This window comes from Semicossyphus pulcher, unplaced genomic scaffold, assembly GCF_022749685.1.
Source record: "Semicossyphus pulcher isolate SPU_LCO1_2020_fin unplaced genomic scaffold, fSemPul1.0.p SCAF_21, whole genome shotgun sequence".
NCBI lineage: Eukaryota > Metazoa > Chordata > Actinopteri > Labriformes > Labridae > Semicossyphus > Semicossyphus pulcher.
In genome coordinates this window covers 19,572,341-19,590,703 of record NW_027211695.1, presented here as the reverse complement: position 1 = coordinate 19,590,703, position 18,363 = coordinate 19,572,341, and the positions used below count along the sequence as shown (strand labels likewise).

The 18,363-nt window shown below is 40.5% G+C and overlaps 1 protein-coding gene across 1 annotated transcript in view; it reads left to right on the top strand.

Moving 5' to 3' along the window:
* Window positions 1-18,363, top strand: part of arap2 (ArfGAP with RhoGAP domain, ankyrin repeat and PH domain 2) — a 140,861-nt gene that overhangs the window by 104,818 nt on the left and 17,680 nt on the right. The window contains exons 19-25 of the mRNA XM_069672434.1: window positions 3,951-4,014; window positions 4,541-4,704; window positions 5,949-6,161; window positions 6,250-6,355; window positions 9,111-9,258; window positions 12,312-12,389; window positions 17,782-17,856. Of these exons, the coding sequence (XP_069528535.1) occupies window positions 3,951-4,014; window positions 4,541-4,704; window positions 5,949-6,161; window positions 6,250-6,355; window positions 9,111-9,258; window positions 12,312-12,389; window positions 17,782-17,856 (848 nt within the window). The remainder of the gene's footprint in view (window positions 1-3,950; window positions 4,015-4,540; window positions 4,705-5,948; window positions 6,162-6,249; window positions 6,356-9,110; window positions 9,259-12,311; window positions 12,390-17,781; window positions 17,857-18,363) is intronic.

The window sequence follows — 18,363 nt, the reverse complement described above, 5'->3', positions numbered from 1 at the left end:
AGTGGCTGAATACAGAGGAAATGTTAATCCCGCAGCTCTGCTCAATCATGGAAAATTAAAGATAGGCATCGGTACAAGGCTGCAGTCCAGAACATGTAATGGTCAGATTTCAATGTTTCAATGTACATTCATAGTATCTGATTCATATTTATATTGCTCTACAACTGCACAGTAAACGGCCTAACCCTAACCTCCAGTTTTAAAAACATATACGTATACTATATGAACATTTTCTAGAAAAAAAAACGATGTAATATATAGATAAAATATGTAAATTAAAGCTTCCCTGTCGAGTTTCATTCTTGCCAAAACTTTAATTCTATTTGACACATGTAAAGTTCTGTTATGATGTGTAATTGTATGAGGTTGTAGCTTGGTTGCAATCATTTTATTACATGATTTAATAATGATTTTTACTAATGTCAATTTTTGATTTACCGTAAAATCCAGAATATAAGTCGCACCGGAATATAAGACGCTGTTTTCGGGGGTCTCACAGAGGAAAAAGTTTTCTGTCTCTATTTATAGATAAAAACGTGTACACAAGTTATTTCAACACTATTTCAATTTATTTTCATTTAAAACACATTCAAAACACACAAATTACAGCCTACCATCTGTTTGCAGTCCTGCTAGCTACCAGTGCTGTAGCTAGCAGCGGGCGCTAACAGTTGATGTTGTCAGGGTGACGGCTGCAATGATGATGATGAAAATAACCTTACAAAATAACATACCTCGCTGCATTTTATACTGGTATATTGGTCGCACCGGTATATAGAATGCAGCCCGCTTTTTAGATGAAACAAATAAAAGTTTGTCTACACCGAATTTTACAGTACATGAAACACACATGAATTAGCTGCCGCTAGCTGTCTCTCAAGCAACATAATAACCCAACAATAATAAGACAGTTTGATGATGCCATGAAGTAGCGTTGGATCATGGGACTTGTTGTCTTCATTCTTAAACAACGGCAATCGCCAATATTCTTTTTAGTGTAACTGAGGCAGAAGTCATGTGACGTGACAATGTAATTTATTAATGATTAGCCGGAAGTACCGTTAGCTAACGTAACGTTAACTTGCTAACTTGCCATTAGATAAATCATCTACCCACGTTGCTGTAGCACCATTTGAGTTAAAATACGAGTAACAGTAAATTCTTTGCAGACTTTCTTCCTTAATCTGACACAATATCTAAAATGTTCAATGTGTTCACAGAAGTTGAAGCAACTAGAGGTTAAAAAAAAGATCTGACATTATTGACGTACGACCCAATCAAATGAACCTTTAAGTGTGGTAACATTTGGGATAATCTAAATACACAAAAACAAAGAACATAGATCTCGTTGTTTTTAGACATGTGCAAATTTTCATACCTTTTTAAAAATGTATCTGCCAATATATTATCATATTTTGTATCAGTATCACTGTCGGTACCTTAAAAGTCTTCTTCCTTAACTACTGTTGGTGATCAAGCTCAGGCCACTGCAACTGTGGGAAACAGGGATTATTTTCTGAGGTTATCACACAACATTCAGAAAAACATTTTGTGCAGCAGTTTGAAATCACCCTGATTTTTAGATGAAAAGAACGTAATTAAAAATCTGGTACAGGACAACCAGTACAAATGATGGCGAGAACAAGGCTGCGGACTTAGTTCCTTATCATACAAACAAATTAAGTTATAAAAAATATCCCACTGAGCTGACGGACAAAAAAGGATTTCTGCGTGTTTGTTCAAATAACGGTGACAAGTGTTTTGCATTTACCTGATAACACTGTTAATAAACCTCTCTCAAGTCAATATCAAACTCTGAAGTTCCCCGCTTTCTTCCCTTGTTGTTCCGATCACAATGAAGTGCTGTGCCCTTGAAAGTCTGCCAAAGAAAATAAAAAAGCTAATTATTTGTTAAGAGAGACTTTGGGGAATTAATTGTTTTTGCTGTTTAGCTCAGCAGACAAAGGCCCAAACAAAGCACTTGTTAGCCAAAATAAGATTGTTGTATGTAATATTCATGCCAATCTTCCTTCTGGTGCCAACAATTAAATTACTTCCTGTTGCTGCAGATAATCAATTTTTCACTGAAGAGGCGGACGCAGAGATTGTTGGATTTGGCAGAGGTAATAGAATAACTCTTTGTGCGATTTTTGTAAAAAAATAAAAATAAAAAAAATCATTAAAGACATAGAAAGTATTGCCCAACTATGTTAAACATATGGCAAATCAGCTTATTAACATTATTTCTGAGAGGCAAATGACAAGACCAGCACCACTCTCAAACCTATTGTGGTAAATAGGAGGCTACTGCCAGCAACTGGTTAGCTTAGCTGCGATCTTTAGTTTTGTCCAAATTACGCAATAAATATTGTAACTAACACACGACAAGCTTACTTTAACAGACAAACTGGTTAAAAGGCAGAAAAAACACCAGCCTGTCATCAGTTTTCATTTATATTACACAAAAGAAATGTAATGTAGCGAAAACCCAGCTAGCCTATTTTAGCGTAAAGACTGCACTCGGATAGCGAGCATGTTTTTAGTTTTTTGTGTAAATTACACACAAAAGAAATGTGACAAGCCATTGTGTAACTGTTTCAAAACTGGAAACAGGGTCAATAGCCAGCCTGTATTTAGTTTTTGTCTGAATTATACAAAAGAATTTAACGTAGCTAAAAGACAGTTAGCTTAAATTAGCATAAATACTGGTAAGAGTGGTAAATAGCATGTCTGTCTCATATTTTTGTGTGAATTACACAAAAAAGTATCGCTGCTAACAGCCAGTAGCTAACTTCCGTGTAAAGACTAGAAACTGGGATAAACCTTCAGCCTGTTTCTGTCTGAATTACATAAAATATGTACTATAGTTAATGGCTGGTTAGCTTGCTTAGCTTAGGTCTGTAGTTTTTGTCTGAACATATACAAACAAAACTGTAACATAGCTAATGGACGGTTAATGGATAGTCTTACTAGCTTGCCTGGCTGTGTCCGAAAATAGACCAAAAAAACACCTACTAGCAAGCTAATTAATCACACTATATTTTGTCAGTTTAATCTGGACGAACACTTTGTTGTTAAAGCTAAGCTAACTGTCTGTTAGCAATAGCTTTGTATTTAGCATTGAAACATAAGAGTGATATTAATCTTTTTATCTAATTCCTATTGGAAGGAAGCTAACGTTGCTGTATAAGTGCCCTGGTTAGCTAGCTGTCATTCTCCAAAGGTCATATTTAATTTTTAGCTAAAGTACAGATTGTTCTTACTTTGCTACTGTCTTTTATATATTTGAGCACAAGCAGTTCCAACTATGATACGATGAAAGTGCCAGATGTTGTTGCAGGGAGATTTGTGGTGACTCAACTGCGCAGCCTTTTTTCTGTTGCGAGTGTGTGTGATTGTTTCCATGATCCAAGCTGCTGTTTGAAGCCACTGAAGAGATTATGGCAGAGCTATCCGAGTCCCTTAGCTAAGCTTGATTTTCTGTATGATATTATATCAGTTTAAAATATTTACTTTAGTCGTGATGTGTTAAATACTACTCTCAATGCCGTCCTTTTTGGTTGCACTTAGACCAGATGTATGCATTTAGCATCTTCACCTCCTTTATGACTCCCTCACTCTTCTTCCCACTGTATGTATATTAGAAAAGACAAGCCAGACATGTCTAGACGTATTGTGGAGTGTATTATTTGCTGTGATGGACGTGATGGTAAATGAACACTTTCGAGAAGGTAGACCTTTCAGTGACAGGTAATGAATGCATCGACTTTCAAGTTTCATGGCGAGAGCTTTTAAGTGCTCGTGCTTTCTTTTTTCGTTGTTGTTGAGCAACTGCAAATGTCAAATCTTCAGCGTTCCTCAAAACATTGCTTTGCATTAGCGCAGAATGTGTTGCTCACAGTTTTAGAGGCTCCATTTCATTCACGTTTGTTGTCCCTTTTCTCCCCCAGCTGTCTCCACACACACGGAGGGTGAGGACAAGATCCAAGTCCTGCTGATGGTGGAGGGTGGAAGGTATGTCATGCCTTGGGTAGAGGGTGTGCTAATTGGCCCTGTATATGTTGTACAACAACACCATGCATTATGCATCGCTGTTAGCTTTGATTCTGCCTTTTGTCTTGTTAGTGTGAACGCACTTTACCTACTGTAACCATCCAATGTAATTAAAGCCTCTACACACTGCCAGCTTCAGTTAAAGAGACGAGGTGAGACGGCACGTAACACCAGCCAACGGTTTGAGGCTCCCTTTTGGAGGAGTGCAACAACACTTTGTGTTTACTCCGTTAATTGCTCTCCGTTTGAGTGTTTTTGATCAAATCCTCGTGGGAAACCGGCGGTTGTTTATAGACGTGTGTTCTGTTAGAAGTGCTTTTGGATTCCTTTTAATCTTGCTGGTTGTTTATTTAATGACTTAGCAGAGCTTTTCCAAACACATAAATGCAACTTAAGGTCTTAAAATATGAAACAACATAATGTTGCGGGAAATTATATCATGGTTATTAATTATTACCTTTTTTCCCCACCTCTGTCTTTAATATAGAACCGTCTACGTCCACGGCTCCAACAAGATGGACTTTGCACTGTGGCACTCTGCCATCACACTGGCTGCCGGCACAGATGGCAAGGGGCTCAGCGACCAGCAGCTGACTAAAAATGGCGTCCCCATTATAGTCGACAGTTGCATTGCTTTTGTCACTCAGTACGGTGAGTTAAATTATATCTACGGGGAGAAAAGTGTGAGAAAAAAGTTCTGCATTAAAGTTTCCCTTTGAGCAGCTCATTCATCCAGTGCGCTGTGATGTGATGACAATTTCACACTCTCTAATGTTCTGCATAATTTTGTGACACTTTATTTTATTTTTTAATATACTTTTTGGAAACAGAGAAAATGTAGTTCAACTTTTTTTTTGTGCTTCAGGTTTTTTTTTCTCGTACCCATATGTTATAAAGGTGTGTTGGGGGGGTAGTTAAGACTTGAGGGGCATTTTTTTGAAAAGGCATTAGGCTGTGACACGATCTATCTTTTTCTTTTTCACAATGTTTTTAAAAAAAAATATAAAAAATGCAGTCCAAAAACTTTTTTTCGATTGTTTCTTAGTTTTTTTTTTCTATTTTTTTTTTTTTAGTCTTTTTTTTGTTTGTTTTATATTTCAGTTATTTTGTACCCATATGTTAAAAAGGTGTGTGTGTGGGGGGGAGGGGGTAATATATAAAGAAGACATATATAAAGAAATGCAGTCCAAAAACTTTTTGAATTTTTTCTTTTTCTTTTTGTTAAAAGTAATTTTGTACCCATATACTATATAGGTGTGTTGGGGGGTAGTTAAGACTTGAGGGGCATTTTTTGGAAAAGGCATAAGGCTGTGACACGATCTGTCTTTTTCTTTTTCACAATGTTTTTTAAAAGGATATAAAAAATGCAGCCTTTTTTTTGTTTGTTTTATGTTTCAGTTATTTTGTACCCATATGTCATAAATGTGTGTGTGTGTGTGTGTGTGTGTGTTCATCCTAACCTCTGGCATAGAAAATAAAACAAAAAATCATCACATAAAAATAAAAAATAAATAACACAGACAAAATCCATTTATTATAGTGCCTGTTGCTTTACGAGTGCATGGTAAGGCACTTGCAGAGCTCCATTATAAGAAGTACACGATGTAAAAGTTAACTCTGGCTGAAACTGTGGAACAGTACAGAAGGTTAATACACTTTGCAACATACAGTTTTATCCTACCTGCAATTTAGATTCAAATGTGCTTATGTAAGGCTGTTAAATCCCACATCTTTGCTTCTGTATGGCTGGCTATTGCCCTATAATTGCATTTGGTTACATAAAAAGTCGACAATATGGAGAAAAAATATGAAGAAGACATAAAAATGTTTAGATCCAGTCTTTATTGTGGGAAAAACGTCGATTTGTTGCTTTTATTATTTATCTTTCCATCCAGGTTTGTGTCAGGAGGGGGTCCACCAGAGGCCGGGGGACCCTGCTCGAGCCGCCCTGCTCCTGGAGGAGTTCACCCGGGACGCCCGTAACGTGAAGCTGCGGGAGAAGGAGCACCAGCTGGAGGACGTGACCGACACCCTGAAGAGCTTCCTATCGCAGGCAGAGGACGCACTGCTGACCAAGGAGCTGTATCCGTACTGGGTGTCGGCTCTGGGTATGTCAGGTGCATGTTTTCACTCTCAGCTCTTTGTTTGTTGTGTTTGCCGTTTTTTACGTCAGTTCTCCTCTGTTTTGTTCTGCAGACGAGAAGGACGAGAGGCAGAGAGTGAAGAAGTACTCCACTTTCATCGAGAGTTTGCCAAAGATAAACAGGTCGACGCTTGATGCTCTGCTCCAACATCTGTACAGGTAGACACACACACACCGGATAACACACACACTTCAAACTGCAGATGCATTTGAAGCTTGTTCTTTAGTGAGGTTATATTACGGTCAAAGTCGCTGCCAGGAGAGAGTTTATTATTACAGTGAAGGAGAATATATACGGTTTTTAAACTTCAAAAACAGGACATGAATAACAATCAGATACTTTCAGGTACTAATTGAGCATTCTACTACATGAGAGCTGTAGTTACTTCCTAGATTAAGGTTTTATATAAACACCCTGTAATGAGTTTACAAAATTCAACTCATAGTTCAGGATTAATCGGGTGCTTTCCAATCATTTAGCTTCCTCCAAAAGAAAAAGTTCAACTCCAAACTACTTACATGCTTTAATTTAGCAAATTGTTCCAGACTGAAAGAGGCTAATGATCCAATGTTCCCAAAACAACAACAAAAACACAGAAAAAAGCTCTAAGAAGTAAAAATAAAAATGTTTTTCTTCTCGTCTCATCCATTTGTTTAATCTCTTAACCTCTTCAGATTTGTCTTGTGATGGTAATAAGTTAAATTTAGCCCTCCCTCAGCCGGCTACAGCTCTCCAATGATGCTTAAATGACGTTGATGCAACAATATTAAAAATCTAATTTTATCGTATGTGATGATGTAACTCGAAAATGAACCGGGTCTACTGCATTTGTACTTCAGTGGGATTTTAACACAGGGCTTTAACTTGCAATGGAGCCTTTCTATGTTGTTGTTTTAGGACTTTTATTTTGTACTTCCTCTAAGTACTTCCTCTAACACTAGTTGCTCCATTGCTTTACTAAAGCTGCTCTACCACTGGTCAAAAAACCTGCTAACACCCGCTAACACCTGCCTTTTTTGCTTAATAGGAAAAGTTACATTCAGACCTGGGTCAAATGACTGCAGTAGACCCGGGTAATTATCGCCTCGGCTCTGATCCGTGTTGATGGGAACACAAAACCTGTGTCGACGCACTAATCTCCACCCCCTTTCCGGCGTGATGCTATGCTCCGTCAGTAACTCCTTGTCATCTCAGCTACAAACTCTGCCCGTCTGCGTCCGAGCAGCGCTCGAACATCACTCCAAATTTGTCGCACCGAGTTTGATAAACAGACATAATGAGTAATAGATGCGTAACATCTTCACTGGTTACTAACCCTGTTTCGGGCGCATTTGTGACATCAGACGATAACGCAGAAAAGAGACCGACAGGAGGATACTTCACTGACAATGGGAACAGAGACAATGGCCATTCATAAGTGGGTCTTCCCGGGTCTGAAAAACCTGTGTCAATGCACTAAATTTAGGTGGGAAAGAGGTCTAAAACTACAATCTTGGATCCCATGGGCTATAGTCTAATGACGATTTAGCTTCTGGGCACGACTTCCTTTTTCGCGAGCTGCATTGTTTACGGAAAAAGTTGACTTTAATTAACAGGTCTGAAGTTTGCTGAAATTTCAACATCATGATGCAGATTAAAGGTCAACATGAAGCTTTGTCAGGTCTGTCCTCCAGAGGAGAAGCAAACTTTTAAAATGCTCGTTTGTTGAACGGAGGTCAGCTCGATCATTTCTGATGCATTCATGGAAGTCGGGAAATCTGAACGGCTTTCGTGACACAGCGTCGAGGGAATTCATCTCAAGTAGAATTTTAGATCTAGAACAGATTGTTAGCTGTTAGCATGCAGATGTCTGTTTGTAGAGATGAATAAGAAGCTAAATCGTTGTCAGATTGTTTTTCTCACAGACACATGCAGTTGCACCGCAGCCTGCTGATACGTGATTGGTCAATAATACTACACACGTACTGCTGTCCCTGAAATCTACATCCCTGCCTACAGAGTCTACATTTCTATGTTGAATCTTTTTTTCTGCAATTTACTTTAGTGGGATTTTAAAGCTAGACTTTTATTTTGAAAGGAGTCTTTTTTTTGTTTTATAAGGACTTTTACTTTGGTAAACCGTCTGAGTACTTCCTCTAACACTGGTTGCTTTATTGCGTTACTAAACTATGACTAATCAAACCTCCCTGTGTGCTTGTTTGATGAGTATGACGCTCTACGCGGCCAGCTTGAGAAGTGCAGCCACTGGACTCTTACTCTGAAAGGAACATGGGGCAGAAACCTTTGTTCCTGCACGAAACGTTGCTTAATAATAGCAACAAAAGTGTGATATCTCTTGCTTTAATCGTGCTTTTTATTCAACTGTGTGATAGAACAGGAGGAAAGGTCCTGCACTCTGAGCAGCACGTTGGTCGCGATACTTCCTGATGAGCCTATTGTCCCCCCTGCTCCGCTCGCGACCTCGTCTTTGTTGCGTACGAGAGAGTCGGAGAAGTGGATATGTAGATACGTGTAGCTCCTCCAAATTACAAGCAGACAAGTAAAAGTTTATGTCTCTGAAGCTGCCGTGTCCTCGGGTTGAAAACGATGAATCATTCCCATTTTGTTTGAAATATTTGTTGGCATTTTACAAACAAGAGCGAACCAGTGGCTCATTATTTAAAACACACAGAAGAAGTCCATGAAACAGGTGCTGCTATTTCTGTCTTCAGGGGCTGTTTTTCTTTGTCTTCTCTGCTTATTTGCTGGAAAATCTGAGTCTCTATTTGCTTACAATGTTGAAGAAGTTCAAGTCTTGTGTGCAGAAATTTCTTGAATAAATTATCAGATGCAAGTTGAACCCGTAGCCTGCTGGAAGAACGCCGCTTCGAGTTGTGATTTGTTGCCTGAAATCTCACTAAATTCTGTGTTCAGGATTCAGCAGTGTTCCCACCTCAACCACATGCCGAGTGAGAAACTGGCCTCCGTCTTCTCCTCCTGCCTGTTCCAGACTCGAGGACAGACCTCACAGGAGACGAGCGTCATCCGTGACCTCATCAGCAACTACATTACGCTCTTCAGTGTGAGTCAACGCGTCTTCTTTACTCATTGTTACCTTCTGACAGAGCTGATGGCGGCGGAGGACAAGACGATGAGGAGGTTGAGCCCTTCGTCGCCCTCCTACTGAGCGTGATTGCTTGATGTGACTTTTCCACCTCGCAGTTACATAACATCCAATTTATATTGCATAAACACTTGTTACATAATCAGTAAATATAGGCTCAAATAAAGGAATATAAAAATACAGTCACACAGGGAAAGCAGAGTCTTTGCTGACTTTGCTCTGCACACAATAACAGCAGAAAAAAAACAGATATTAAATAAAACAGGCCACATAGAAGAAACAAACACAGAAGGAACCTTGTTCAGGACATCAGTGGCTGCAGGCGATGTGAGGTCGGGCTTATGACTCTGTTGTTCTATATCTGAGGAGCCATTTTGATGTGACAGTATAACCTCATCACAAAACAGAGAGACGAGGGAGGAGCGTTAGACTGTCTTCCCTTCGACTGGAAAGTTGGATTTGTTTTATTTCAGCTCTTAAAGATGTTTCCTCATGATACTATTGTGTAATATAACAGTATATCTATGTAGTAATTGTGCCGTCATTAAAAACTGTGGTTCGTCTGATAAATATTCTTTTTATAAACAAACTCTCGGTGCCGGTGATCGAGTCATGGAGGCCTGGAAATTAAGAGTTTAGAAAAAATCTTGTATTTCAAAATAAGATTATTTCAGATTCTAAAATCAGGCCAGTTCAGATCAATGACTCGCAGCCAGACTGGATGCAGCTGCCAAAAGAATCCCTCGACATGTGATCGTAAACATTCTAAAACTGGTCCGTTCACATCAAAGCAACGCAACGGAACGCAGCTGACCGTCTCCATAGCAGACGAAGTGTGAATAGTGTCAGACGAAACGATTAACTGCACGCGGCCTTTCTTTACACTTTCCAGGGCAAACATTGAAAGTGAGTGATACATATATAATAATATAACAACTGGCCGGGGAAACACTTCAAAATAAAAGCATTGTGTACAAACGAGGGGAGTCAGAGTCCCAGATCAGGCTTTTACTTTGACAAAGCAGACCGGAAGTGTTGCCCTACTTTACTCTCCAGTCTGTGACTTTTACGACAGGAAGAGACGTTAATATTGCTGTCAGAGATCAATCGGACTCATCACAGACTCTCATCTGTTTTCATGCATTTAAAATAAACACGTCCCGCAGCCGTCGCGCACACGCCACGCTTCCAGTGTTGCCCACAAAAGCGCACCTGATGCGGTCAGCCACATGCTCGGTGTTGACCTCGTCTTGTTTGTAGACTTAAGAAAGCTCCGCTACTAAAACGATTTCAGTTGCTAAATTACACTTTCCATGATGTGTAAACACATCGTTGTTGTGCCCGTTTAAATGGTAAATGGTAAATGGACTGTACTTATATAGCGCTTTTCTATTCTTTGCGACCACTCAAAGCTGCTTTTACACTACATGTCACATTCACCCATTCACACACTGATGGCAGAGGCTGCTACGTAAGGTGCCCAACTGTCAATCAGATAACACATTCATACTAGTTGGCTATGCCACCGGGAGCAATTTGGGGTTCAGTGTCTTGCCCAAGGACACTTCGACATGTAGCCTGACGGAGCTGGGGATCGAACCTCCGACCTTCCCATTGAAGGACGACCGACTCTACCACTGAGCCACAGCCGCCCCGTTTAAAGTCTTGATGTTTCCCATTTTAAACAAGTCATATTGAACAAAACAGAATAATAAGAAAAGGTGACATTCACCAGATCCAGAGTAAAAACAATTTAAAAAAAAGTCATAAATTTTAAGTGTAAGGAGTAAATGCTAACGCTAACTGAGGAACCACATGATTTTGAAATGACATTAAATCTTGACAAAAGTAATATTTCACTTGCTGTTGTAGTGTGATAATGCAAAGTTATCTGACTGACTGAAAGTGTGCACAGTCTTGTATACATTTAATTTAAGATGTTCACTGTATCATAAAAACATTTAAAATGAACAGTTTATCTGTTTTCCTCTTCAAAGTATATGCATTATAAAATCTATACCTGTTATAATACATGGATATTTCCCTTGAGAACAACAGGATATGTGTTGCACACGTCGACCCTCAAATCAACGACAGATAAAAGAGAATGGTGACATTTAAGCATTCATATTTTACCACGCTGCATATCTAAACCGAGCTGCAGGCGCGACTTTATTTACACTCTCTTACTTCAACCATCTGGGAAGCAGAACTGTTGTTGCCAAATCTCCACAATAGGCTTGACTTTGCTGATGTTTGGATGGGCGGATGGTGGGGGTGGGGGCGGATTGGGGGGGCTGGGGATCAATGTTACCCTTGGAGAGCTGCCTGGCTTACGGGATACGCAGCAACAGAGCGGCTGCTAATTCCCCGCAGAACGCCTGGATCCCTCTTGTTCTGACGTTTAAAGGAGGAGCATTCACTCCAAATCGGTTCGGGACGCCGTCACTCGCATGACAAACAGCCATTAAGCCTCAACCAATCACGAGCGGCGAATACACACACTCTGTGACATAAAACGAGTGAGACATCTCGCTAATTAAAGCGGCGGCTCTGCGGCGCGTGCCGGCGACGGCTCCCATTATCAGGCCTAAACACACACACCATGAGTTTGTCACTTTTCTTTTTTTCTTCCCCCAATCTTCTCTGCCATTCGTACAACTCGAACAAAGCAAATTGTCCTCTGAAAATGATAATGATGTTAGAAAAAAAAGTTGGAATAAGAAATATAATTTCCCACACAGAGCTTTGAGAAAGAGTATTCACTTGGCGCCGAGCTGTGTCAAACACTCACAGCCAACTTCTTTCTTCGGAATTAGTTTCAGAAGTGTTTGCTGAACGACCCAATTTTACAGCGGGCGCATGATACCTTCTTCCTGCTTTAATTTCCTTGAGTTGCATTTGAGTGCTTTAACTAATTTTACCGTCATAAATGAGATTCTATCGGGCAGTTTGAAGTGTCTCAGGGAAGTCTCCCATTGGCTGAGCGTGTTTGTTTTTGTTTCAAACAGGTCAATGAAGAGCGGGCGCAACAGATGGAGAGAGAGAACAGCTTCATCACCCGCTGGAACGAAAAAAAGGACGCCACCGTAAGTCAGCCAAGGTGGAGAACACCATTGGGGGGAACCGAGACGGCATGTCTACCTCCAATAAGATAGTTAGAAGTTATCATGAGATAATCACATGAAACCAACCACACTGATTGTTTGAGCCAATGACTGTCTATAAAGAAGGACGACACGTCTCCACCTCCTCTCATTGTACATTGTACATGTGTTATCTTCTATGGCTGAACAAACAAAGAAAAGATCTGTGTCTGAAAAGGAAAGCGACCGTCAGTCAGGAAAATCAAGAGTTACAACCGGAGCCAACCGTGGACGCCTGGTTAAATTGGGACGTGTCCTCCTGCAATTACCGCTTATCGCCAAAGGTGTCGCCAAAGAGAACGAGACTGAAATCTTCTAGATAACATCTCTAAAGGTATAATAAGTAGGTGTATAGACGTTCACAGAAACTACAATGGCTGTAGTGATTGTTTTAGTTACGTCTCCTCTCGCCGTTCCTCCTCTACTCTGCTCATCCAGAACAGATCGGCTACAGGTGTCAATCATCCTTTTGACAGCTTCTAAAAACTAATCAAAACACATGGACGTAAATCAGCATTTTTTTAGCAGTTTTTTGATTTTATAGTTTCACTCATGTCCCATCTGTTAACATGGAGGAGGCGGGCTTTATGAGCTATACTGCAGCCAGTCAGCAGGGGGCGATAGAGAGGGTTCACTTTTAGGGAGCTGTCTTGTCGTCCATGTTTTTATGCAGTCTGTGGTTTATGGTTTTAAGAAAAGTAAAGATAATATCATTAAGTTGAAAAGCATAAACAAAGTGAGACCCTATATATCAGAGATTTTTTGGATATGACAATTAAAAAATAGATGAGACACAGTTCTTTGGTTTTTACTAACAGGTACAAGAGGTGTGTGGAAACCTGGCTATTTGACAATGAGCACATACAACGCATGTTGGGTGGAAACCAAGCAGTTTTTCCAGTTCATGGTCTGAGCTTTTGTACGTGCGTCATAGCGCTCAAATCAGGGATTCATTTCCTGTTTTTCTGGCAAAAAATAACAGATGGGGATGGAGGGGGAGGCATGAGCACGGGGTGAAAGTAAAAAAAGGGCCTTGTTCCTGTTAACCTTTACGGCAGGTACTTTATGCCGAGGTGACTCAGCCGAGAAAAACATTTGGCTCAGATAACTGGGGGAAAAGAAATTGAATCACATGCTGCCGCTGCTGTTGTCGAAATCTGAAATAAGATGTTTATGCCCGTTCCTTCCTCCCCCTCGCTTCCCTCTACCTGTCTGTAGGCTTTCAGAACGCGTGTGCTGCTGCGGGGCAGGAGGGTTACTCAGTGGAAAGCAAATGCTATTATGAAACTGTCTGAGGTGAGAAGTGGGAAACGCTTGGCTTAAAAACAGTTTCATGTTGTTAGAAAATATAGAAAAGTTGATAGTTTTTCATTAAGAAGAGTCATTTAGTGTAATTATGTCAGTAAAATCTCTCTTCAGATAATTGCTAAGCTAATTTTAGGGATGATTTAACAATTGAGCAAAGTTAAACATTCATATAAGTCATTAAAAATGTTCTGCTTCTATGTGCGATTCACTTTCTCGGGCTTCTTTTAGTTTGCACCGTCACATCCACCCGTGATAATATTTCAGAGCGATCGCACCAACAGTCAACAAAACCACCAATTCTGCGGTTAAAGTGAAGGGAAAGTAAAAAGTTGATATTTAAATTGTCCATTATATGCATCCATTTCACGCAGAGCTGCTCTCTAGTAGCACTCAAACTGAAGAAATCTAAAAAAAAAAAAGTTGGTAAAATTGTAATTTCCCAGCCGCAAACTTATAAAAGCTGCACTTGCGGTGGTTATATATGCAGGCAGTTTATTTATAGTGGTTTGTGGCTCAGGTTTATCATGTAAGAAAAAGCACTTTATTCAGTCGCATTTCTCTCCCAGTGTAAAATGGAGCTTTTCAGGTCTTGGTTGTTGGAAATGGAGCAAAAATACACTGCAATATTCATCATAACAACAAATCATGAAGGGCGTCGTCGTGGAAACGTGTCTCAGCACCTTCGACAGTCATCCTGCACATTTCTGTCTCTGAGACAAATTTAGTGACTTTCTTTGGAAAACGTGAGGATATCTAGTGCAATGCAAGTTGCTCTATGAGGCACAGTAGTTCTTTTAGCTAAATGCTAAAATGATGCTAATATGCTCATAATGGTAAAAATGGTTGACGTAGTACCTTGGTTTCAAATGAGGCCAATGCAGAGGTGCCTTAAAGGGACAGTTCAGATTATTGGACACTAAGTTCTATGAAATACTTGCTACTAGTGTAGTGGATGCTAAGCTATTAGCTTACTCACCGAGTCCCTCGGTCGGAGTTCTGTCCGGTTCCCAACATAGAATAAGTAGTTCTTGTGAGACGCCAGGGTCATGAAACCAAAAAGTTTTACCCTTCAAAAACAACACGCAGACGATGATCCGTTTTCAACACAAAATCATCGTCCTAGGATTTAAACTGTGCTGTTTTTTTGGCACTATTTTCTCTCCTGAACAATCCAGTATCACTCCGCCTGCTGCAGGCCAGCTTCTCAGGTAAGCCGACCTCGACATGTTTACGTCAACGATGATGTGAATCAGCGTTTCACGTTGGGTCATTGGGAATCATCCTCTGGCGAGCGTGAATGTTAATCCCTCCGTAGTTAGGTTAGGGTGACATCGTGACTTGAGTGTTCCAACCGGAGCTACAGTGTGGCTGAAAAAGACACATTTCCGACCCCAGTCAATGTAAGATAAGTTTCGAGACCAAACTCTTCAGACTGTGCGATGAAGACTGCCAAACAGGAAAGAAAGTAAAGACAGGATTGAAGGTATAAGACGCTGCTGAACCAATGGCACTCGGGTATGGACTTGAATACCAAGAAAATGTTCGTTTTGACATTTGCAGGAAGCTCGTCTCCGAGGGCTCGGGCCCTGCAGGTGAAGGTTCTGACCTCATCTGTTTCTTTGAAAAGGCACAGAATAAAAAAGAGGCCCGCTCCCTGTAAGTGGATAATATGGCTAGACTGAGGGAGTAAGTAAATCAGGAATATAATGAGGTGTCATGCCTTGTAAGTTAGAAGTGGGACTTTAAAATCAATACTTGCATTTACAGCCGGGGCGAGTGCAGAGAGAGTACGACTTTGCTAAAGATTAGAAATGCCTTCATTTTGAAAAGAACATCACTGCGTCTCTAACTTGTTGCTGAGAAATCTCCCCGTCGGCTGTAAAACCATTTACCACTTCTTTTTGTTGCACTTTGTTTGCTCCTCCGGCGACTTGTCACCATCTTTATATCCTGTCTCTTTTGTCACTCTACAAATTCTAAGCTGCTAGATTGAACCCGGTCGTCCTTCCATCACTTTACACTAAAAGGGAAGAGAGAAAGGAGTAGTTGGCAAACCAAGATGGCGGCATACATGCTTTCCCCAATAACAGCTTTCGCTCCATTGGATTAAATAACTGTAATTTCTATGACAGTTTCGGGCTGCCGTAGTAAGAAGTGGCTTCCTTCCTTTTTTCATGCGACAGTTCTCCCAGTTCAAACCAATAATGGACCCCAGTTCACTCGCACATTAATATGACAAAGAAAATTCAGATTTGGCACTTTAACTATGACCCTGTCTCTCGACAAAAGCTGCATTTGAACTCTGTCTTTTAACTTCCCTTGTTTTTTTTAACCACTAAAAAAGATTTAATTGGATGCTGAGAGGATTACAGCGTCAACACACGCAGAAAGGTGCCATTATTTGTCCTGACAAGAGCAAGATTGCTGGGATTGACCTCCTGAATGTCAGGCAGAAAGGCCACTTAAAAGTCGTCCTTTTAATTTCACATAGGTTACATTTGGTTTGGGGGGGAGACGTCCTTTTTCAACATCAATCTATTCATCTGCAGGTGAAAGATTCAAAGTGCACCATGGGAGGATTATCTGAAATTCAATTTTGTACTATGCTACACTTTTTTAGCTAGCTTATTTGCTTTCTTGCAAAACTTCAACCAAGTCCAGTTGCCTTTCGGATTAAGCTTGGAATTACCAAGACCTGGATGACTGACGACCTTCACAGACTTTCTTGCAAGAAGTTCAACTTTAGGATCAAAGCAACTGTCAAGTGTGGAGCTGCAGCGAGGATGGGAATCACTTGAGTTTAACTTGAATTAGCTAACCTCAAAGAGTTAGCACGGCTTATTCCTTCTTTAAAGTTCCAGTTTCCCAAAAGATCTATATAGCTGAGCGCTAGCTAGCATATAAGATCTTTTTTGTTCAATAAAACACAAGCAGAATAGTTTGTGGTTGGAGTATTGGAAGAGTTAGCGATGTTAATTCCCTAAAACCACAACTTCTTTTGTTTCGTTGCTTTGTGTAGCTAAAAAAATAATGACAGTTAAACTTTAGCATTGTTTCCACCACAGGAACTTTACCCAGGGTTTAGGAACCTTGGGAGAAACTCAGAGCAGGGTCTGAAATGAGGACATTATTTTACCCCTCTCAAAAAGTTTAAGCCCCACCCCCAAAAGTTAAGGAACTTTTGGGGGCGGGGCTTGCAACACTTTATAGCTCTGATTGTTCAGGTACTTTTGGTATTTTATATTAGTATAGGTGTCATTATTGTTGTATAGACACATGGATATATGATGTCACATATGTTTTTCACATATAAAAATGCCTGTGATGTTTAGACGGTGGAAAGGCAGGCAACAACGTCCTGAAGGATCCTTTTAGCTCCTTAAAAAGTAGTTCCTGGGACTAAAGTTCTGGCTTCTTTAGGTGGAAACACGACTTTAAAGGGTTACCTACCACAAAGGCCTGGAAACATAACGAATGAATGGTGTTTTAAACCTTTAACACATTTCTTAGTGTACAAAAATGGAAGTACAAACCGCAGAGGACTAAAATCGGGAAGTCGAGAAGTCAAAGATTCGATTTACAGAGAAGCTATTAAGACAGCGGACCCGTCTCTCTCTTTCTACACATCTGCTTGGTTCACTCTGGCAATAATAATCCGGTAAAATGTTCCGAGGTGTTTCCAAAACAGTTTTAAACTGACAGAACATCTTAAGTTAACACCCGAGGAGAGCATTTCAGTTTTAGCGCAGGTGAAACATGCCCCCTACGCTTCCTCCTTTACAAGTTTGTCTCGCACATCTTCTCTTTATTTAGCCGGTTTTAACGCCAGGATTTAGTTTCCCTCCAGCTCAGAAAACGACCTCTGGTTTCCACAAATCCTCTCACTGTTCTTCTCACTTTTCCTCCATTTAGATTCACGCCACACCGGAGCACGAGTTTAGAAGAGAGGCCAATTAAAACGGCTGCATTGTTTTCGTAATTCAACTGATCTCTCCCTATTTTTTCTCTTTTATTTCCCCCTCCCCAGTTCTCTCCAGCTGGGGACTTGATCTTCGAGGTGTACCTGGAGAAGAGAGCGCCGGAGAACTGCTGTCTAATCAAGGTATTGTGTGTTAATGTGCGCGTCTGTACTTTAAGCATGTGCTTTCAAATGGGTCCCCGTGGTGAGGGGAAATAAGAAAGAAGGGGAGATGGAGGCATGAGGAGGAGGAGAGGTGGAGAGGTTGATAGAATCGGGCTGAGACATTCAGGGTTTAACCTGATGGGATTACCGCCGCTGAAATAAATCAAAAGCGAACCAATCAGAGAAACGTCTGATTTAATTGTGTGAGTAATTGCATTTTACAAGGCGCACAGGTTACGGACCCCTTTCACGGGGCGGCGGGGTGGCCGCGGTTAAAGAGGAGCGCTCAGCAGCACAGTATGACTTCGGCTTCCTCTCTTAGGAGGACATTTGCTTTGTTCAGTCCTGTACAGGTAATAACTTGACAAAGAAGCAGGTGTTTAATCAGTACATCGCTACGAGTCGTACATCTATGCAAGAAGTGTTACATGATAAGGGCATTAATATCGATTCAAACGCTTATGATCTGAGTTTTATATGCAGGAT